Raw genomic sequence first — 24542 nt, forward strand, 5'->3', positions numbered from 1 at the left:
GTTCAATTACCAAGATGTTTCATTGCTGTTACAGTACATTGCTGAAAATTACATCAAAAATATTCCACAAAAACAGCGTATTATGCGGGACTAGAGTGCAACAAACGGGATATTTTATAAAGGCGTTATATATGAAATGTGCAGGGACCGGACAAAAAAAGCGTATTACACGGGATAGCATAATAAGCAGGCGCGTCTTATCGAGGTTTTACTGTATTTATATCCTTTCGGCATTTTTCAGACCTTGAATATACTCAGCGTGAAATCTATTGCAGATAGAAACTTAATTTTTTCACCACATATTTCCATAGTGATGTCCTTTGCATTAAATGTAAAATTATGAGAATTAGAAAAAAAATGTCGGAAAAAACCTTTATTATAAAAAATGATGTCAAATTTTGGACATTTAGGAAAAAAAATCATGGAGAAAGATCATGAGAGCAAAACCAACTTAAATGTTTTAATGGACAGAGAAAGTATCGAAAAACAACCTCTACAAGTTTCAGCTCTGTATCTGCAGTAGTTTAAGAGCTGAGTGTACCAAAACATTGAAAATTTAACATTGTTAAGATAGGAGGTATCTGGTCCCCCTAATAAAATATAACTAAATACAGGATCAGCTGTTATTAGGTGGCACACTGAGCACCACCACCATTTGCAGTAAACAGCTTAAGGCCGGGTGCACACAGAATCAGACGCGACGCGACACGGCGTGGCACGACGCTACGTTTTGCTTTACGACGCCTCGCGACAGCTTAAAACAGTCTGCTCGCAACAACTGATTTGCTGGCTGTGTGGGATTGGAAAACTGGCCTAGGCTAGAAAATGGCGTCAATAATAGAGGACTGTCTATATGAAAAATTCTATTGTATTTGCTTATTATTTCCTACGGACGCAAGCTCCTAAAATTCTATACGATTGAAAGAGTCTTAAAATTAAAAAAAACTGCACAAACGTCATTTTTTATGTTTATGACTACTTCACGACTCACGATAAAGAAAAATAATATATTAAATCAATAATGATGATAGTATAGAGCAGAGAATTAGGCTTACTATAAATTACACTGGTCAACAGTCATTTTGCACCAGACATAAAACTAACAAATTCTTACTAATTTCGACCTCCTGAATTAATAAATAACAAGCAAAATGTTCCATCACTTCGGGTTTTCGAGATGCACAATATAATTAATTTTCTATGCATTTTATTTAAAAAATCACCGTATTTCGTGTATAACTATTTTGTTTTACAAATGTGAAGACCCATTATGTGAAAACAATATTAGTATAAGTAGGGCACCATGTTAGAAGCACTTGTAGAAAGGGAAATTATTTTATTACCCTTCTACGAGTCTATTTCGAGGAAGTGAAACAGGGTAGCGGTATAAATTCACTTGAGTTAACCTGATTTTACTTGAGATGTGCATTTCTTTCACCGTGAGCTTTAATTACATTACTGTAGTTTATATTTTGCAATATATCACCATGTCAAATCCACTTCTAGAAGCGGAAATTGTTTTATTGCCCTTTTCGGTTCCATTTGGAGGGGAAGAAACAGGTTCGCCGTATGAAAACGCTTCAGTTTACCAGGATATTTCTGTGGTGTTACTATTCCGTGTAAGGCTTGTATTTCTTTAAAGTGTGCTTTAATGATGATATTCAAAATACGAATAGTTTATATGTGCGGATTTGAAGGTTTTAGCATTGCTTTTTAGAATGCAATTAGGCTACACAAAATTTTGCTGCTTTCTGTACGAATTGGACAGTCGCACTCGAGATATTTTATTTTTATTTTATTGGGTTATTTACGACGCTTTTTCAACATCTAGGTTATTTAGCGTCTGAATGAAATGAAGGTGATAATGCTGGTGAAATGAGTCCGGGGTCCAGTACCGAAAGTTATCCAGCATTTGCTCGTATTGGGTTGAGGGAAAACACCGGAAAAACCTCAATCAGGTAACTTGCCCCGATCGGGATTCGAACCTGGGCCACCTAGTTTCGCGGTCAGACGTGCTGACCATTACTCCACAGGTGTGGAATCGCGCTCGAGATAAGCATTATAAAATAAAGCGACAATCACTAGAACCAAGGAAGAAAAATATTATACACCAACCCCTTGTAGCTCAAAGCGAAGTAATTTGACCCCTTTTACACAATAAGTTAGGGTTAATGAAGAATTTTGTTAAAGGGATAAATTATAAAACTGAAGCATTTAAAAATATCCAGGAAAAATTTCTTGCTATTAATAATCCGTGGCGCTACACCCCGTAAAGAGCCCAGACCGACCAGCCGGCTGCTGGCCTCACGTCCACGTGCCAAAACAGAGGTGGACGATCATCCAACTAGAATGGAGGTATCGTGTGGTTAGCACGATGATCCCCCCAGTCGTTATATCTGGCTTTCGCAACTGGCTTTCACTACCTATCGTAGCTCCCCAAGTACATCACAATGCTAGGTGGGCACCGGTCCCATACACTGGCCGAAATTTCATGAGAAAATTTCTTCCCCCATGAGGACTTGGACCAGCGCGCATTCCTTAACATTTCCTGCTATTAGTAATTCAAAAATAAAAGAGGGAGTTCTCAATGGACCACAAATTAGAGAAATAATGAAGGACAATCACTTCGAATCTTTGCTGGAAGGAAAAGAGACAGCCGTCTGGATTGCATTCGAGGAGGTTGAATTAATTTTCTGGATAACTGTAGAAGTGAGAACTATGAAGAACTAGTGAAAAATTTACTGTTGGCGTATTAAACTAGGAGTTGTAAAATTTCCCTGAAAATTCACTTCCTTCACTCACATCTTGACTTTTTTCCCCGAGAATTGTGCGATTTCAGTGATGAGCATGATGAGCGCTTCCATCAAGAAATTTCAACTATGGAAAAAAGATACCAAGGACAATGGAGTACCAATATGCTAGCAGACTATTGTTGGACTTCAGCTCGTGATGTACCTAATGCCCAGTGTAAAAAAAAAATGCAGAAAAAGAAAGCTGTCTGAACAGTGAATATTTAGCCTTATTGTCATTATATAAAACAATATTTTGAATAGATATAAATTCCAAAATTTCTCAAAAACCGTAACCAACAACTGTTTTTATTGTCATATTCGTATTCAGGAGGCTCAAATTATATAGAAAACATATATCACATGCCTAGCGCAAAAAAATGTTAACATTTGTTACGCAGTGTTATTATTATAAATTATTATTCACCTGGTGCTTTCATCTCATTTGCAATTTTTCACATATTTTCAGAAACCACATTATTCTCGTGATATTGTTTCAAAGATTGTACAGAATGTATCTTTCCTGTACTAAATCACCTAATTTATCAGCATCGAGCTCCATTATGAATAATGTGCACTACACAACAATATAGTATTGTAGATAATGAAAGCGTGCAATCATAGCCACTACTAACGCATGCGCAGTACACTGCAGCTATCAGACAGTCTCCTCACGACGAACTTCAAGCAGTCATTCGATTTTGTCTCTTCGTGTCGCCTTGTGTCTGCTCGCGACTGTCGCGTCGCGTCTGATTCTGTGTGCACCCGGCCTAAAGGCTCTGTTTTTACACTAGATGCGTGTACTCGAGAAATTAATGAGAATTCCGACCATCAGCTGATGGCAGAGGAATTGTCAGATCTACTGGGCTATATGGAAATTAATGTTATGTCACCGAAATCAAGAAATAATTGTTCATCATTTATTAACAGAAGGATATTTTATTATTATATGTTTGGCATATATATATATATATATATATATATATATATATATATATATATATATATATATATAGTTGATAGCTGTCCCAACCAAGGTTTAATAATCGGCCTCCTAATCAATTCTAAATGAATATTTATATTTAATTCAATTTTTTCTTTAATAGAAACCCTAGTTAGGTAGGCTATCATTGAGAAATTTATTGAAAATGTAACAAACAATTTAGGCTATAAGACAAATTACATTTTATAAAAAATACAAGTGATGATTAATTATGCTAATCGATGACTTCAGTGCAGTGGAGGATATCATGTCCAGGGTGCTGTCAGGAACTTTTAATTTTCGGAAGACTTCTAAGGACTCCAGTGGGATTGTGCCTCTAGCCCCTATAATAATTCCTGTAATGTCCCATGTCTTGATGTTATATTTGGTCCCCAAATCGCTGCAACATGGCAGATAAATTGCCCGTTTTTCTTTGCAGACTTCTCCAGGTTGTTCCTCGCTGTTCTCAAAACGGACTGTGGGATCGAGAATGAGTCCACAATTTTTTTTAGGTCTATAATAGTGATATCTGCTCTTCGAGTTGAACCGTCAGCACAACAAAGCAAGAAATTTGAATAAAACAAAAAAGATACGATTTATCATTGCAATTTATGTCACGAATTGCTGATAGTCAATATTAATCATTCTAACTGAACATAAAATGTGTCCGACACACGCTTTGGCTTGCTGAATTTAAATCTATTACCAGAGTAACAGGCAAATATCCCAAGAAAAATGAACTGAAAAAACGGTTGATTGTAGGCCTATACGAAATGCATTCAACTGAAGCACAAGAATGTTTGCCTGTTTGTGGAATCAAGGATTCTGTCTCTTTAACTGCAAAACTGATTTCGACATAGGTGGATCCACACTGAATTCTAGACGAAATCTGTGTCGAACTCTGGTAATAGATTTAAATTCAGCAAGTCAAAGCACGCACTTCACTTTTTGATGTGGTGTCCACATTTTACGTTCAATTAGAATGATTAATGTTAACTGTTAGAAATTGGTGACATAAACCGCAATGATAAATCATATCTTTTTTGTTTTCTTCAATTTTCTTGCTTTGTTGTATAGATTTATAGCATTTTTGTTACAGAAATAAAATCTTTGAGAGTTTCTGCATCCTATGCCAAATATATTATAATAATAAAATATCCTTCTGTTAATAAATGATGAACAATTATTTCTTGATACCTCTAGACCAGACATAGAGTACCAATATGACAGAAAGTAATCTCTTAACTGATAAGAGAGCCATCTCCTTCTGAGTAGTCTAGTCTTGTTAATCAGTTAGATGAGTGGATAGCTTAATTGTAGGATCAGTCAATATGTAGTTACCATACTACGTTTATTACAAGTGCTTATTCGTTTATTGGTAGTACATACCGGAACCTATGAGGATATTTCACCATGAAGCGTACAGCAGCACTGTAATCTGCTACGAGATCTGTACATAGTCGTATAGCCTCGGAGCAGTCTGGATTTCCAGGACACCAGTCTCTGTGCTTCCGAGACTGCAATGTTCCTCTTGGGTCTCGAACTAATAGTACGACGCGAACTCCCAGACTTACAAAAATAAAATTTATAGCATTAGTTTCCTAATCATGAACTGCTTATAAATAAACAACATATTTTTAGACAGCTATTCCTAAAAGTACCTCTTTTAATGTTACACAAGCATGTTACAAGTAGACTATTTATACGGTAGTGTGCATAAAGTACTTTTAAGGGAAGTTCCTTCTTATCGCATGCAAAATAATGGTAAAAATAACCTATCTTCAAGTAGTCATAAATATAACACTATTTATCAGAGCTCTTTCATTTTTTTTAGTGATACATTAAGCTTTAAAATATAAAAAGTTATTGTTACTCTAGAGCATAGGTGTCCAAACACCCATAGAACCAGGAGATATTGCATGTCAGGCATGCTCTGCTAAGGTCAAGAACTTTGCATATAAAATAGGAAAAACGACCTTAAAGAATATGCGCTGCAGCTTGATTATGCCAGCAGTTATCTCATACGAGTTACAATTGGACATCTATGCTCTAGTCTAGAGTAATCTTTCCCCTTAAAATAATTTTTGAATTTAAACATAATTTTTTTATAAATTCACTACGTATCTGAGATTAGGCGCACTCTATTCACTTATATGAGCCATTCAGAGCAGAAGTGGTCTAAGTCAAAATTGGGTAATGAGGTTTAAATTAAAAATTCTGTAAAATACAGCGCAAAGTAGGAATTAATATGTCCTTCGTGCTATCCACTGACTACTAATAGTGTAAATAAATTGAATATTAATTGCTACTTCCCGCTGTATTTTACAGAATGTTTACTTTAATCCTCATTACCCATTTCTGACTTACACCACTTCTGCTCTGAATGGCTCATATAGCGCACACTGAATTAAAATTTTAGCCACTTGCTGCTAATAAATACTAAAACTCCCCTACCAAAAGTATTAATATATCTGAATTATGCGCATAGGGCTTATACCAATCATCATCATTAAAAAAAAATTACATATATATATATATATATATATATATATATATATATATTTTTTTTTTGACAGTGAAGATTAGTATAAACCCAATGTCCATAAAATTGCAATATAATAATAATTTTGGTAGAGTGTTTTTTAGTATTTGGTGGTCTTCTGCAGGTTAAAGATTGCTTTGTTCATGAATAAAGTTGAATGTACAGTATAATACATTCTATGGCCAAATCTATCATTACTCTGTTCTCAACTCTTGATACGGTAACGAATTATGATGAGACTGTGGAATTATTTGATAGGAAAGAGCGAGAATATCACTCAACTATCTGGCACACCGACAATGCTGATACAACCTCGGAAATTGTTAAATAAAACATAATTTATTATAGGCTAATTCTGCAGTGCTTGGGAAAAGTGACAAAAGTCAGTTTCCACAAACCTTTTTTGATACAGTGAAACCTGTTCAAATTGGAACCTGAATAATCCGGAATCCTATCTATTTCGGAACAATCTATTGGTCCCGGCGAAATTTGTATGTATTATGTGTAATTTTTCCTGAATAAAACGGAAACGGAAACTGTCTGCTACTGTTCAAAACGGAAACAATATTTTGGACACACTATATTTTGAAACAGCGTGTAATTTCAAGGAATATACGAAATATGTAGGTCACTAAGATAAAAACAAGTTTTCTTTGCAAAATTCTAGAGGGTACGAGGGTGTGTTGGCCTGTCGGTCATACATTTTATTACCCTGTTGACTAGGCAGACGAGTCCCTTCAAAGATTTTCAATGCTTCATACCCGTATACTGTCGTAGCTAAACAGAGCGCAAGTGTAGTGATTTCCAGGTTAAAAAAAAAGTTGCATAAAATGTGGCATTAACCATTAAGTGATGAAGTAAAAGTTATCGAGATAAAGGAAAATTAGAAACAAAGTCTATGTGAAATAATATTGAGGTAGAGTTGTGGAAAACTCAGGTGTGACACTTAAAAAAAATAAAGATCATAATGAGTGAGTGGTGTGCGGCCAATATTGGTGACACAAAAGGAACCAGAAAGCAACTGTTTATATGAAAATAAATGAACTATTGTGAGAGTGAGTTCTTCAAGACCTTTCAAAGAACAAGCCAATTTCTGGATCTGTTCTGCAAAGCAAGCTATTGAACTGGGAAAGAAATTAAATAAACCAGAATTCAAGGCTTCTAATAGATGGCTCCTAGTCCAATTAATTAATAATGTGTAGTGATATGCAGTACAGTATTAGAGTATAGTGTTAGATATTAAATAGAATGAGATTAGTGAACTTTAGTAATGTTTAATGACTAATGAGTGAGTTACGATAATATTTATACAGAAAATGAGATTTTAATCAAGAAGATTCACCAACATAATAAGCGACACAAAGCTGATTTAATGTGATGAGTGTTAAATGGAATATTTTGTACTTCTTGCAGTTTGCGGTATGCCATTTTGTTTTTCATGTATATGAATGACAAAATATTCCATTTTAATGTCACAGCTGAATAATACGGAAACCTGTCCACAACGGAAAAAAAATTAGGACCATGTCACTTCCGTCTTGATCAGGTTTCACTGTAATTTATTGACAACTTACACTGGTTTATGTCGATTTGATTTTTTTCTGTATGAATTATTGTAATGGGAGAAATACTTATAAGTACTTTTTTCCAAGCGAGCAGATGTTCCGTAAGTTGTCAATAAATTATCAAAAAAAGGTTTGTGGAAATTGACTTATGTCACTTTTCACGAGCACTGCAGAATTATTGTCACTCAATTAAAATGTAACTGGTCCAAAATACTCAAAACATCATAATACCCGTCAAAAAAAACCTATATGAAGTGCACAAACTGAAAATGGGTTCCTATTAAGTAGACAAAGCCAGATTTAAGAAGATTGAATGAGTTAATTAAGTGACAAATAAATAAGTTGGCGTGAAATTATTTTTAGTAGTTAGTCTACTTCAATTACATCTCTGTTACTACTAAAAGTTACATTAATCAGTTTAAAAATAAAGTACAATATTATGAAAAATAGTTAGGCAAATCCAAGTTAATAGAACATTGAAATAAAACCGTTAATAGCTACCTGGGGTCTTCCAACAGTTCCTCTACTAGACTAAGTCGTAGCCTCACAACCTTCATGCTCTGGAAGGGGAATAGGCGGCAGAAGGGGTTGAGGAACTCGGGCAACCAGCAGAAATTGGGATGTTGCAGGCACTGATCCCACAGCCTTGTGTTGTGGTTGAATAGCCACACATGACCTTTACCGTAGTTCAGGTAGTGTTCTGCAAATTACAATTCCACACAGATTTTAATTTCAGCACTATATACATTACACTGAACATTTTGGTTCATTTCTTAATTTTACAGGTGGAATGCAACTACTGTTATTAAGGAATAGCAACAAAAATCAACAAATAAACATAACATTCATCAGTTCCTGCTTCAGTGTTAAGTTAACATAAAATGTTTATTTCCTGTAAGGGAAGAAGATAGTTACTAAATAAAATATACAGTGAAACCTCGGTAAGATGCTCTTCAAGGGATCATACAAAAATAGTGTATTAACGGGACCACGTATTAGCGAGAGTGGGACATTTTTGTATTTTTTTAAATTTTAACACAAAGATAAGACTCAGCATAAACGTTTGTTGAAGAAATTTAAGGATTAAATACTGTAATTATACAGGATAAAAGTTATTATATTTTCTTTCCTTTCAGAAAATGTCAGAACAAATACACTGTCTTATCAATTAAAATATCCCTTCATTAAAAAAAGTAAAAAACTGTTTACTATCTTGCACTTGATCCAGTACTATGAATAAATTGCATTTTCCACGCGATTTAAATCGGAAGTGACATCAGTAATTTGACTACTAGAAACATTAATGAATCTACGAATCACAGATACCACGGCAAGGCTTCATTGCGAGATTTGGAATATCTACTGCTTCCACTTCCTCTTTGTCAAGTCTTCACTGACAATGCGATTTACAACTGCCAGCAAGAAAGACAGGCTCTGAATACAGTAGTCTTGCAGTACTCAATCTGCATTCCATTCTATTGCATTCACCAAACAAAGACTCTTACAAATCCTCATTCATTCATTCATTCATTCATTCATTCATTCATTCATTCATTCATTCATTCATTCATTTTATTCCATAGATTACATGAGCAATGAAGCTTTAAGATGTGGAACAAGTCAAAATTTTACAATATTACAATTACAATTTTTACTGTTTTACAATTTAGTAATTTTCTACAATTTTTACAATTTTGTGCAATTTTTTACAATATTTTGGCAAGATGTAGTGACATGAGGTGAGGTTCGAGGATTCGCCAAAAGATTACCCGGCATTTGCCTTTTGGTTGGGAAAAACCTCGGAAAAACCCATCCAGGTAATCAAATCAAAGGGATGAAATGAAGTGATGCCGAGGACTCGCCATGTTACAATTACAATTTTTACAAATTTTTCCAGTTTTACAATTTAGTAATTTTCTACAATTTTTACAATTTTGTGCAATTTTTTTACAATAGTTTGGCGAGATGTAGTGAGATGAGGTGAGGTCCGAGGATTCGCCAAACGATTACCCGGCATTTGCCTTTTGGTTGGGGAAAATCTCGGAAAAACCCAACCAGGTAATCAAATCAAAGGGGTGAAATGAAGTGATGCCGAGGACTCGCCACAGACCATCCGGCTTCAGTCCCACGGCTGAGGAAAACCTCGGAAGAAACCATTCAATGAGACCAAAGGGGGACGCTAACTGTAAATGTAGAAGTCCAGGAAAATTTTCTTAGTATTCTTTAAAGTATGATATTTTAGAATTTTCAGCAGATAAAAGAGTGCATTAAATGGGATGATGAGTGTATTAAGTGGTGGATTTTACATGGTTTTATATAGGGTCCCGGAAGACCAAGATGAAGATGGGCCGACCTCTTCAGTGAACGAGTAGGAAGCCATTGGTCAAGCAGAGCAAGACATAGGGAAGACTGGAAAAACATAAGAAGACAAGTGAACAGCGACTAAAACCAGTGCGACAGAAACAAGCGAACAATACCAAACTGTGCAGAATGTGAACCAAGTGATCAATTCCACTCTTACGCGGAGTAGCTCACCGTGTGAGACAAATAGAGCTCTCCCTCTATAGGAGGAGGCCTTTGCCCTTAACGGGACTTTTTAGGCTAATCATTTCATTTCATTTCATTTCATTTTATTTTCATTTATATAGGGATGTCAAGGGACCGGACGAAAAAACAGTATGATGTGGGATAGCATAACAAATGAGCGTGTATTATCGGGGTTTCACTGTAATATACCAGTACAATATATTTTTTTTTTATCTTTTATAGTTAAAGGTACAACTTACACAAAAATAACTAAATATAAATTGCGCCAATTTACGTGGAGTTCCAAGTAATCTCAGTGAAAGGAATAGAATATGTTTGTTAGACCGTTATTTAATTAAGCCTGCTAATTAATATTGTGCACACATTATTTGCAGACGTTGCAACTTACCCATGTCTGTGTAGTTACAGTTTAAGAGATTTCTAAGTTTGCTGATCGCACCAGACGCAAGAGGTTCACCACGAATTTGCACAATTTCATAGTCGAGCAACGGTTCGTAGTGATAATAATTGCCAGGGTGACTGTTGAGCACATCACCAAGAAATGTTGAGCCAGACCGCCAAGTGGTGATGATCAAGCTTCTTACTGGTGTTCCACCCATATCTGGCACAAGATCTTCAAGAGATCTGCAACATCAACGAGAACTCAATATTATTCTGGAAAATAAATTGGAATGTATACATTTATAATTAAAAAAAATGTCACTTTACAGTACCAAAAATACCCAGAAATTAACCTTCCTTAGCATATAGCTATAGTCCCGTTGCTCTTATTTCCGGCAACCAATCACGTTGCAGGTCGGCTACATTCAAACGTGTGCGTCTTGTGATTCGCTGATGATGACGTTATGCATTTCCTAAGGCTTGATAAATATTTAATATAATCGCCCGCCATTTTGGCTCTTTCGTTGGCGTTCGCAGAAAGCACACAAGGACGTTATTTGCCGCTCAATTATTTGCTGAATTACAGTGCGTTTGATTTATTATCATAGGAGCTACGACATGATAATGTTTTAACAGTGCGGAAAATAGATTCCTCGTCCCGTAGCTCGGAAACGAAAGAACAAAAATGACGAACGATACTACCTACCTAGACTTTATAGAGCCTTCACTTCCTAAGACGTGAGCGAAGAGGAGGAGTCACGCCGGAAATAACAGCGTCGCGACTATAGTATTAATGATTTTACTATACTTTACAGAAAACATTCTAATTATTTATTAGTTATATTGCTTGCATTTTGCCATTTACACAGTTTCATTCTTCATCCTTGGTGAGTTCCATGTTCCGTTATCGTTTTTAATTAAATTTATTTCACTGTATTTGATTGTCTCCATGGATTTTCTTGTTATATAAAGTAAAGTGTCTTACGGTACCTATCATATGAAGAGTTCGCGGGAAAAACGATGAACGTCACAGTTTTGTTAAGGTTGATGTCATTATCTAATTCAATGGATCACTACGAAATTTAATGTTGTTCTTATGAAAAATGGTAAAAAGGAGAATTATCACCACGAATACAGCAATCCTTTCCTTTATTTTCTATAGAAACAGCACTACATCTTGCAGTTATAGACTCAATTAGATCATTATCTAATCCTTAACAGAAATGTGACATTCATCGTTTTTCCCGCGAATTCTTCATATACAAATAACTGTTGAACTATATATATACAGAAGTTAAAATTTATTAAAAATTGGATGGTTGTGAAAAATTTACGTTTCAAAGATTTTATATAGATATTCTATTAGAACATAGTATAATTTATTAATAAATATACCGTAAGTTAATAATAATAATAATAATAATAATAATAATAATGATAATAATAATAATAATAATGCACAACATTTAAATACCGATAATGTGAATTGCTGCTGACCATCGCAGCTCTTATGTAATAATTCTGATCCATCACAACATTTTTATTTCAAAGTTTAAGGAAGTTATATTATCTATTAATATAATTGAAAGTAACATACAATTTTATTATGTTTAAATTAAAAACATGATGAAATATAAAACTATGAAATTACCGTATTTACCCGCGTAATGGAAGCTCCCGCAATTTTTCGCGTTAAAATAAAAAAAAAAAAGTTCCCCGCGTAATAGACGCATCTCATTTTAAACAAAGATCGTTTTAATAATATCGAAAGTCGTAAGATTGGATGCACTGCTTATGCTTAAATTCAGATTTTTAAACAACAATGCATGGTACCACTGTAATTGTGATTGGTTCTTTTTACGCGCGCAAAATATAGGTACTCTCCAATCAATAACGCAGTATTCTTAGGACATCTGTTTATACAACTGCTGCTAACTATCGATCGTCGTAAGTGCGATGCAATCAATATATAAATTAGTCGCGGCCCATAATCGTTACGTATTCTATCGATTATTTCAGCATTCGAGCTGGTGCACCTTTAATACGCGTCTTTTTTTCACTACAATTTTTTCCTCGCATAAAGGACGCACCCTACTTTTTTGTTAATCGAAAAAAGTGCGTCTATTACGCGCGTAAATACGGTACATGTACAAACCTTGCAGATACATTGTAGCGACCAGCAGGGTATGGGTAACCCATCATCTCTTCTGCAATGAGACGCCGCTGGTCACCAACAATTTCCTCGATATCAGTTGTGATATTGCTGTCTGGCTCCACCTCATTGTTCGACCAACTCTGCTACAAAATCAATAGACATTTTGTTCAGAATTTTATTTTTCCTATTTTGCGCACATGTTCATTTGAGTATGTTATACACATAGACCTATACAGGAACAAAAACATTAGGTAATTTACTTCTTGATTCACTACTGGAAAATATTCACAATATAATAAATACTGATCATATAGACCAGCGGTCGTCAGCACAGAGCACCCTGGGGCTAGCGTCTTTAACCCGCGGAGAACACAGTGCACCATGGTGCACTCGTAGCTGCTAGCAGGTATGCTCTCTACCTCTTTCTGCTGCACGACGGGGCACACGGGACGGCTCCGCTTACCCTTTGCACAATTCAGCGAGTGCTGACGACCACTGATATAAACTATACAGAAATTAGTAGGATAGCCGCTTTATATAGGATATATACGAGTATTATATTTTTTCTTTTCTTTCCAGGAAAATTGTACCATAGATTTGTGTATTCTTTAATAGTTGTATTTTCATTTAAAACTACTGTAAATAATAGTAGGCCTACATTATGCAACGGGCCTATAATGATAGTAATTAAGACGCAAGTATGGATATTTATGAAACGAGCGCAAGCGAGTTTCATAATATTCATACGAGCGTCTTAATTACCATTATAGGCAAGTTTCATACGACTTTTTATGCTCGACCATATTTCTAACTTGAAATTATTCAGATGTATACATTCTATTTGTATCTGACAAGATCGGAAGTGACCTTGTTCTAGGTCGTGAATTGTGAGATGTGCGCACACGCGAAAGTATTGATTTTTTCGAGGAACAATAATGTCATTTACCTTGATGTAATCCCGTTAAATTTGATATAACGTTGATTATTGAATTCGACATTGAAAAACGGGATGACAAATTTAATTTAGTTGAATATTATTTACATTTAACGCTAATTATTATAGTAACAGAACATAACCTTCTGCGACAGTATTGGATTTCCAGCCTCCGTGACTTTTCGCTAATTCTCTTTCGATTGCATATACGAGAATAATCGATACTTGCGGTTTTATAACGGTACAAAGCTGACTTGTCATTGGCTGAACACCTGTAAGCGGAGTTGTCATTGGCTGAACACCTGTACTTTAATGAGTAGGTGTATTTTAATGACATGCATTAAAGGACTGCTACCAGTTGTATAATTACTACATTTCGGCATGGTCGAGCATAAAATAATTCAAGTCACGGATGAAGCGAATAATACATACTAAAATATAAAGAGCAGTTCTTTGCAGTGAAATAAAATTTTCAATGTTACAACCACATTACAAAAATTCGTTCGATAAAGAATTTGACTGTAAAAAAACTTGTCATATTTTTACATTTTTCATAGAATCTAAAGTATCTTTTAGTTTATTAAAGGTACCTAAGAAAAAAAACACTGCCTTGTTTTCATTTAAAAAGTATAAAGGCTGAAGTTTTTGTTTTCTGTAATTAATCAACATTACCTACTCTATTCAGCACTTAGACTTTATAAAGTTGTATCAAGTGTAAAAATGTTGTTTAATTCTACATGCTTTGAAGATAAAGAATACAACAGTTTTGTTGAATTACCCTGTATTTTTATGTGTATTCTGTAATGAGAAACATGTAAAAAATACATCGTTAAAATAATTACATATAAAACAAAATAATAATTAAGATAAACTCAAAGAGAAAGATTAGACAAGACTTCGCTTTAACAGCCATCATATTCAATATGAAGATCATCATCTCCCATTGTGTTTGGCTCGCAACCTGTTGCAACTTCATCAGTCCATTATTTCTGTGATCTTCCAACACTTCTTCTTTTTAATCAGTGCTACTCACTAGAAATTAGAGGAGAGCCAAAAATGTGAAACAGTAATTTTCCGAGAGCCACAATGCATTTCACAGTATTGAAGCTTAACAAATGAACAGATTTTTAATTATTGTAGGTATTTATTACAATAACTGAACTTCTGTTATTTGAAAATTAAGTATCTTAACGCCTGTGATTTCCAGATTCGAATTCAGAAGGTCCGTCAGAATCTGATGTTTGGGGAGAAAAGGACAAAGCTATTGGGAGAGTTACTCATGGAAGCCTGTATTTACATTATCACACAAATCAGTATTGCTGTTTTAAATCGATTATTTAACCATGTTCTACAGAGCGTTGGCTTAAGTAATGTAGATCGACCAGGCGGCGCGCAACCGCCACGAAGGCTATGCAACAACAGCAAACCGTCTCTGGCACGCTCTGTAGTCCAGTCCAGTCTCTCTGTAGGAGTGGTTGTGTTGACATTAGATTACGTGTTATTCTTCTGATTCTGTTAGTGAAGTGTTTAGATTTAGATTTAGGAGTAGTTCTTTTGCTGCTGTTGCTATGTGGAACGGTAACAGTATGTAATTTTCTTGATAATAGTCGTTTTACTCTTTTTTAGATACGTTTCTACTATGAAAGTCCTTTGCTCTAATTTAAATTTCTGTGACGGCATGTGAGCAAGCTAATCTAAAATTTCACAAACACAATCAGAAGAATAACACGCAAATTAATGTCAACATAACCATTCCAAAATCTAAACACTTCACAAACACAATCAGAAGAATAACACACAAACTAACGTCAACATAACCACTCCAAAATTTAAATATTTCACAAACACAATCAGAAGAATAACACGCAAACTAACATCAACATAACCACTTCAAAATCTAAACATTTCACAAACACGATCAAAAGAATAACACGAAAACTAACGTCAACACAAGCACTCCTACAGAGACATTGAACTGGACTGCCGAGCGTGCACGAGATGGTTTGCCGCGTGTTGCATGGTCTTTGTGACCGTTGCGCGCCGCTCGGTCGACCAGCATTATGTAAACGACGCTCTGTATTAATTGTGAGGTTGTCTAGCGTCGTCGGTGGAATTGGTGACAGCGAAATGATTCGCCATGAAATTATCTGACGTTACTCTTACAGTTGGAAAAACCTCGGAAAAGTCTAATCAGATAATTGACACAAGTGAGATTCGAACTCTCGCCCGAGCGCAATGCCGGAAAGCTTGTACAACTGTCTACAATCCGAGCTACACGCCAATCACGCTGAACACCTTGAAAATTTCACAATATAATGGCCACTTGGTCATTTTTATGAATTAAAGTAGCGACTGAATGATTGACTCAATGATTGAACTAATAGACGAATTAGATTCTGCACCTTACTTATTCCTCCAGCGCAAACGCCTATAGAACCAAAACACACACCTTCAAACGCCTATAGAACCAGGAGATATTGCGCGTCAAGCATGCTCTGCTAAGGTCAATAACTTTCCATATAAAATAGGAAAAACGACCTTAAAGAATATGCGCTGCGGGTTGCTTACGCCAGGGGTTACCTCGTAAGGTACACGTACCAAATAACGCCACCTAACACTTCTGGAAATAAGTTATGTACAAACACGAAAATTATGAAATAGAAACTGTAATCTTATCTTTACAAAATAGCACAATGAAAATGGATTTATTGGATTTATTATATACTGAACAAGAATTAGAACTCAAATAGGAAAACTTTGTAATCTGGCGTTATTAGGAACTGGTTGTCCAATTAACGCCACCTATTTTCTAGTAACCTATACACTTATAATTGTTAATGAATTATTTTTCCTAAGCAACACAAACTGAACTAAGCGACTAAATTTGAGTTTCTGTTAATAAAAGATACAAAATCACTCAATACTAATGAAAGATTCTAAAACACCAGATGGATTAGGAAAATATGTTTTCCAGTGACTCCTTACTTTAAAAAAAGAGACAATGTGACACAGTAGAAAATTATTAAACACAAAAGCATTTACCTTAGTTTAATATGAATGTTTTCCAATAAGTAAAACAAAAAAATTAAGTTATGTAAAATAAAAAAAAAATTAAGAGTTCGATAAGCAATTGACCAATATCATCACTGCACATTCTGAACATTTGTAAGTTGAAACCTTAGTGATTTTCCTGATGTTTTCACACTGATGCTGTACTGTCAGCCTTAGTACTAACATAACCTAAAATTTTGTCTGTAGACCTTTAACGCCACATGTTTAATGACCACGCAAATATATGTTTAATATAGTTATTATTTGCTCAACACACGAAATAAAATATTGCCTCTTACCTTGATATATTGTTGTTATTTTCTAATGCCAGGCGTTTGACAATAAAGTCATTTGACCTCTTGCACTCAAATATTTTTCAAAGATATTATCATGACCAGCCACTGAAGCACAGATTTTGAGGTGTTCCGAATCCATTTCTTGGTTTGAGTTGCACAATGGACAGTTAGGGGACTGATATATTCCAATTCTATGCAGGTGTTTGGCCAAACAATCATGGCCTGTTGCTAATTTAAATGCAGCTACAGACGATTTTCGTGGTAAATCGGGAATTAACTGTGGATTTTGATGCAGAGAGTTCCATTTTTTCCCATGGGATTGTGTTATCAAATTTTGTTTGTTGAAGTCTAAGTATGTAGATTTAATAAATCTTTTCACAGAGTAATACATAGATTTAGTAACAGGTCTGTAAGTAGCAGTGCTGCCCTTCTTTGCTAAAGCATCCGCATTCTCGTTTCCCAGGATTCCACAATGGGATGGTATCCATTGGAATACAATTCTTTTATTGAGTGATATTAATTGAGAGAGCATTTTAGTTATTTCTGCTGTTTGAGATGAAGGTGTGTGTTTAGAGACTACTGATAGAATAGCTTGATATAAGAACAGCCATTCACTATCAACAGACAACAGGAAAATGATGGACTATAATGTCACTCGTAAATGTCAGCGGACAGCTAGTAACTCATTTCATCACTAGATTGCAAGCGAATGCAGGCTACAGTAGTGCACTACCGAAAACTTGTCTCGTTAACAAATATAATAGGATGGCGTTAAAGGAATACATGGCGTTATTTGGCTCAGGTACCTTACGAGTTACAATTGGACAGCTATGATCCAGCGTGTTGTACATATATCAAAGAGATTTCAACTGAAACTTTATTAAATAGACATTGTCACCAATCTATAAATTTCAATAACTCTAGCAACATTAATCGTGTTCGTAGTGAAGACTATAGTCTAAAACAGGCCTGCACAAGGTTTGCGCTCTCCGAGTCGGCTCACAGCTCGAAAACGGAATGCAGATATCGGCTGAACTCTGTATAAGGGTGGACTGGAAGAAGGGGTAATCTCGTACAAAATGTATACAAAAGTACTAGTACGAGTGTTCATGAAATGAATTCCCGTTCAGTGTTTACAAAATTATCTTGAACTATTATTAATTAATAAATAAATATATATTTTACAGAAATAATAGAAACTCTATAGCTACTTAAATATACGGAGTTTTATGCAGCTGAAAGAAACAGTACTGATCGTAATGAAACATCAGTTACAGATGTTCGATGTCTGCCTTTATTAAAGTTGATAATAGAAAACAGTTGCTCACAAATATACATTTTATAATCGTTTAACATAGCTTCATCACGAGCAGTTTCTATCGTTGGAAAGTGAGCCGTATTACCTTCCCGAAACTGACTTACGAAAAGTGTAAGTTTACGACTGAAATTCCGTAATTTATTCAACATATCAACAATGAGCTGACCTTTTCTTTGAAGAGAGATATTTAAATTGTTGAAGAATAATACATTTTAAAGTACCCTACCTTATATAATAATGCAACTTTCAACTCCTGAACCTTTTCATTGCGATCTTCAGCAACAAAACCATAGTATTTCTATGTGTGGACTAGTAATGACGCATTATATTATGTTTTCCTCTTTCTTTCAAACTTTTATCAAACTTAAGTATTGACTCCAGCTGCTGTGAAAAAATAAGCATTTTCCTATACCATATTGAAAGAATTTGCCTGATGATCACTTTTCTGTCTTTTAGATTTCTCCATTACGTAGCCGTAGATAGGTAAAGTGAAATACCTACTGATAATACACACTGCACCAGATAGCTGCGTGGACTATCCTCTACCTATAGCAGGCGTACGTCATTCCGACGTACCTTTCCGGCGAGCTGTTAGACGGCTCTTACGCTCTCGATGAGCGCCTTTGTGCAGGCCTGGTCTAAAAGCACTCCCATTAACAGACCTTCATACATTTCGTATCTTGTGTTTGAATTAAACACAAATTACGTATACGTTTAGACGATAATTATTAGATTTTCCGTTTGTCGCACTAATATGCAACTGGTGCTTTCATCAGTGTTACATTTATCCATGTAATATAAATTATATCAGATTGTACTTAAAAAGATTCAGTATGAGTTTTAATTCATCAATATCATATAAATATTATAATGATGTATTTATAACCCTAACATACCTATCTCAGGTAAAATAGGGTTCTGTGTAAAATTGGTGTATATGTAAAATGTCGGTTTTATTTTTTGCATGTCATATCTATATAATTTTATATAATACGTCTGGTTTTTATGTCATATACATGTTTCTATGTGTAATATAATACTTACATTTATGTACTTGAATGTAATATAACTGTCTGTCTGTTATAAGTAATATATATTCGTTAGTAACATAGTAACCTTTGTGTATTTGTATCGGAAATGTATTTAATTATAACCCTAATATACCTAATGGTAAAATAGGGTTCAATAAACATGGATATTAAAAAAATACATTCATTAGCTTACATCTTCAATTATCTCAAATACATAAAGACTTATAACTTGTCACGAAAGTATCTTTCAACACATAAAATGCAAATAAACCCATCATGCACACAAGTAGGCTGTATCATCGACTCAATGCAAGTTGTTACGCTATTCTTTCAGCAATAGACACAGCGAACCGTAAATATTGTCATTAATTTCAGAAGGTTATTCTTTGAGATATTTTAAACAAAAAAGTGTAATACAATTTTGCTCAATTTAGTCCCAGAACAATTTAGATTTAGGAAAAATAAAGACTCAGAAAATGCAACATTTAGTTTAACTGACAAAATTCTGGAGGCAGTTAATAAAAAATTACAAGTTGGAGGGATTTTCTGTGATTTATCCAAAGCATTTGACTGTATAAATCATAAAATGCTGCTAGATAAATTAGATTATTATGGAATTAAAGGTGTTGCACACCAATGGTTTCACTCATATCTCATAGATAGGAAACAGAAAGTTGAAATCAATACAACTATGAAATCTGCATCGACATGGGGAACTAGTAGTAATGGAATTCCTCAAGGATCAATATTAGGTCCCCTACTTTTTCTAGTGTTTATAAATGATCTTGCCCCCCTAATAAAAGATGTAGGTCATCCCATATTATTTGCAGATGACACAAGTATAGTAATTACAGCCAATAACTCCAACAAATTCCAATCTTCAACAGAGGAAATTCTCCTCAAAATATGTGACTGGTTCTCAGTCAATAAATTGGTATTAAATTGGAACAAAACTAACATAATTCAATTTAAATCCTGTCTAAATTCAACGTCGCAAATTTCTAGCGCAATAATTAACAATAGATCCCTATTAGAAACAACGACAACCAAATTTCTTGGCTTAAAAATCGATAATGTGTTAAATTGGAAAAATCATATTAAAGAAATTATCCCCAAACTAAATTCAGCTTGTTTTGCTATTAGATCTATGCAAAAGATAGTAAATATCAATACCTTAAAAACAATATACTTTGCATACTTCCACTCGGTAATGAGCTTTGGTATAATATTCTGAGGAAATTCCACAGATAGTAACAGTATATTTCTATTACAAAAAAGAGTAATTAGAATAATAGTAGGTGCCAAATCTAGGGAATCGTGTAGGATTATTAAAAAAAAAACTACAAATAATGCCCATGGTTGTCAGTATATCTTTTCATTAATAGTTTTCCTCGTATGTAATCGTGAAAACTTTGTAACTAATTCAACAGTTCATAGCATAGATACACGTAAAAGAAATACTCCATCGGCAAGTCTATCGTGCTATCAAAAATGAGTGCGTTATATGGCAGTAAAAATTTTTAATAGCCTCCCTATCGATATAAAAAATGAAACTCAAAACATAAAATTATTTAGGGCCAAATTAAAGAAGTACCTAATTTCTCACGCCTTCTATTCTGTAGGTGAATTCATGACATTCAATAACACTTCATGAAATTGATACTAAAACTATGTGTTGTACTAGTAGACTATATTGTAAATCTCATCTGTATATATATTTCATCTAGACTGTGACTATAAATTAAGACTTTATAATAGTATTAAGTTTTTTGACTTGTTCCATATTCTAGCTGTAAGCAATGTATGGATACCATGGAATGTTAATAAATACAATACAAGAAATCCTCTCCTTCGAAGGAAGCCAATGGACTTTTAAGGGTAATAAAAATCCTTAGGTTATAATGGCTATAATGAAGGCATATAGCAAATTGAAAAGTAATTTGTCACAACTATAAATAATGCCCAGTTAACATAATTCAATATTAAACAGTGTGAATGTGCTATGTTTATACGAAACCTTGATATTCAATACTTTATTCATTTGTCAACGAATAATTTATTACACCGGGTAGCAGACTGCCTGGCTTAAACGTTTTAGTAACACTGGTCAACAAAATTAAAAATACTTTTTGTTAAAAGACAAAGAATGAGTGATTCTTATAGAATTTTTCGTGCTGATTTTAGATCTGTTTTCAAAATTTTTCTATCACCCAGGGTTTTTGAGTAATTATATGAAATGTACTTCAGACTTTTCTAGCATTGATACCTTGTAATATTTTACCTAAAATCATATTTATTTATCTAAAATATGTGTGAAGTAGATTTTAGGCTATACTACACTTGAGAAACATCTCTTTTGAGTGTCCAGCAGTAGTCTGATAGATTATTTGAGCTCCATTTTTCCTGGTAGCGCTTTTTCATTTCAGAAAAATCCTGATGAAAACGCCTGCCATGTTCGTCACTCACTACCCGAAGGGTTTGAGGATAAAAATTAGATGAGAACCTAAGAAGTTATTTTGAGAGATACATGACACCCCATCACGTTATAGTTGTGAATCAGCTCGCTGACAATTTCTCTGTAATCTTCTGATCTGTGGTTCCTAGAAATTAACAGTCTGTTGAAGGATCCTTAGGTTCCCGGCATATCATTGGAACTGGAAAAGACATATGACGAGATCCTTTTAACTAACCAGTTAGGCTAATAAAGTTACATGGAGCACAACAGATTTTAGGGGCCCAATTCCTGTACTGATTTATTTTGCAATCAAAAGAACACTCATAAGCTCTTTTACAATAACTAGTGTAGTAAAATTCACCTGTGTATTTTCAAAGTTCATTAACCACAAACGTAACAAAAATTGTTTGTGATTTACACAGTATTTCGAGGTATGTTTCACTTTATAAGATACTTTTACCACACTTAAAATTAGGACAAAGAAAACATGGATTATGAAACTTGTTTCATTATTTAAGTTCCAACTTGACTGAGAATTAATACTAACTCTCACAGTCTTACGAGAAATAAAATTCATTTTTATGAATTCTGACTCCACAGGCAACAGTGATATAAAGTTATAGATAAATTGCTAATTAAATATTTGAAATATTTTCTTTCCAATAGCATGTTAAGGACTGTATACAGAAATAAAAATAAATCATTTCTTTCTAAAATTACAAAAAAATGGTGAGTAGTGGAAAAATTCTGACTTCAGTTTTGGAATCAGCAGATGACATTATCGTAAACTGGGGTTACTTTGAACACAGAGTAAACTTTGACCATGTTTTCAGAAAATCATATTTAGGTTTCTACATGCTGCACTTGTTATAGATGGAGGTAAATTTGGTATGAGAATGATTTTATGATAATTTACCTCCATCTATAACAAATGCAGCATGTAGAAACCTAAATATGATTTTCTGAAAAAATGATCAAAGTTTCCTCTGTGTTCAAAGTAACCCCAGTTTACGGTACATAAGAAACAGTAGAAATTGTACATTTAACAAAGTCATTGTTGACCAGTGTAACCTGTGAATAAGTATCGTTTCTCTTATCTAAATGAAAACCGGTTTACAACTTGACCATTGGATCGATGATATTCTTCCAAACGTTACGAGTGCAAGAAACAAGCTTTTATAAAGTTAGGGTGCCAAATGTTCGTCAGATGTTTCTAACAAACACGTGAATTTCACTCATACACAAACAAGTGAATTCAGCCAAAGGGTGTGTAGGCCTGTGTAAACGCACATCACTTTAACAGAGAGAGAAAGAGCTGTATGTTAACATATTGTTCAAATCCACACAACGAGACACGCCAAGTTCCTTACCTGTCTACTGGTCTGTTCTTGTGCGTCTCTCAGAGGGATTGTGTGACTTACATTTTGCACGGAACTGTGTGTTGAAGTCTGGACAATAAGAATTTTAGTAAAATAAGTTAATTTAGTAGATTTAACTTCATCAATTATAAATCACATAATTAACTTACTTCAAATGTCATATCATAATATGAAATACAATAATAAAAAGAAAAAAAAACTGTTATAAGGAATTATGAAAGGTTAGGTGCTTTTACATCAGAAGGTTACATTGGAACGATGTGAACGACGATCAATTCAAACGTGAGTACAACATATTGAGAAACATACTTTTATTCAACAGCTTTGCAATTTGCAGAATATTAGACGTACTATACGTGCATATTTTAAAAACGAAGTTTTGTTTATAAAATCCCTTCCAGTTTCAGCAGCTTCATGCCATTGCTGCACCGCTACGCCTGCATGGAAAAACTTGAAACGTACTTCTCATCCACTTTTTCACAGTTTCAACAAGGGACTCATCATCCTCGAACTTTGTTTGGCGTATGCAATATTTTTACAAAACAGGCGATAATCTGAAGGTGTCAGATCGCTGCGCTGACATAAAGAAAATAAAGAACTTACTTACTTACAAATGGCTTTTAAGGAACCCGAAGGTTCATTGCCGCCCTCACATAAGCCCGCCATCGGTCCCTATCCTGTGCAAGATTATTCCAGTCTCTATCATCATACCCCACCTCCCTCAAATCCATTTTAATATCATACTCCCATCTACGTCTCGGCCTCCCTAAAGGTCGTTTTCCCTCCGGTCTCCCAACCAAAAATAAAGAACTAGTCATGCCAATATTTTATGTCAAGCTATCTTGAATGCATAAAATAGGGTAAACTCGGATAATTTCGCAGTACGTCTAATTTCGCAGTACGTCTAATTTCGCAGTATCTCATACATTAATTAATAGCGGAGTTGTCAGTGTTCGTTTGAGCTTATAAAAAATACGGATAAATGCCAGAACCTGTCGGGGATGTTTCATGCAGGAAGATCCTATTGCAACGCATTCTGGCTAAAGTTATACAACTCTCCCCCTTAGCAAGTGTGTGTTTGCTCAGATATCGTGAGTGAATTTGCAGTGTTCTGTTT

The 24542-nt window shown here is 34.6% G+C and overlaps 1 protein-coding gene across 3 annotated transcripts in view; it reads right to left on the reverse strand.

Moving 5' to 3' along the window:
- LOC138709440 (carbohydrate sulfotransferase 5-like) overlaps positions 1-24542 on the reverse strand; it is a 585125-nt gene that overhangs the window by 8584 nt on the left and 551999 nt on the right. For all 3 annotated transcript variants that reach the window (XM_069840209.1, XM_069840207.1, XM_069840208.1), the window contains 4 exons: positions 12962-13104; positions 10814-11049; positions 8380-8578; positions 5161-5340 (listed from right to left, as the gene is read on the reverse strand). In XM_069840209.1, the coding sequence (XP_069696310.1) occupies positions 5161-5340; positions 8380-8578; positions 10814-11049; positions 12962-13104 (758 nt within the window). The remainder of the gene's footprint in view (positions 1-5160; positions 5341-8379; positions 8579-10813; positions 11050-12961; positions 13105-24542) is intronic.

Source organism: Periplaneta americana, chromosome 11 (assembly GCF_040183065.1).
Source record: "Periplaneta americana isolate PAMFEO1 chromosome 11, P.americana_PAMFEO1_priV1, whole genome shotgun sequence".
Classification (NCBI taxonomy): domain Eukaryota; kingdom Metazoa; phylum Arthropoda; class Insecta; order Blattodea; family Blattidae; genus Periplaneta; species Periplaneta americana.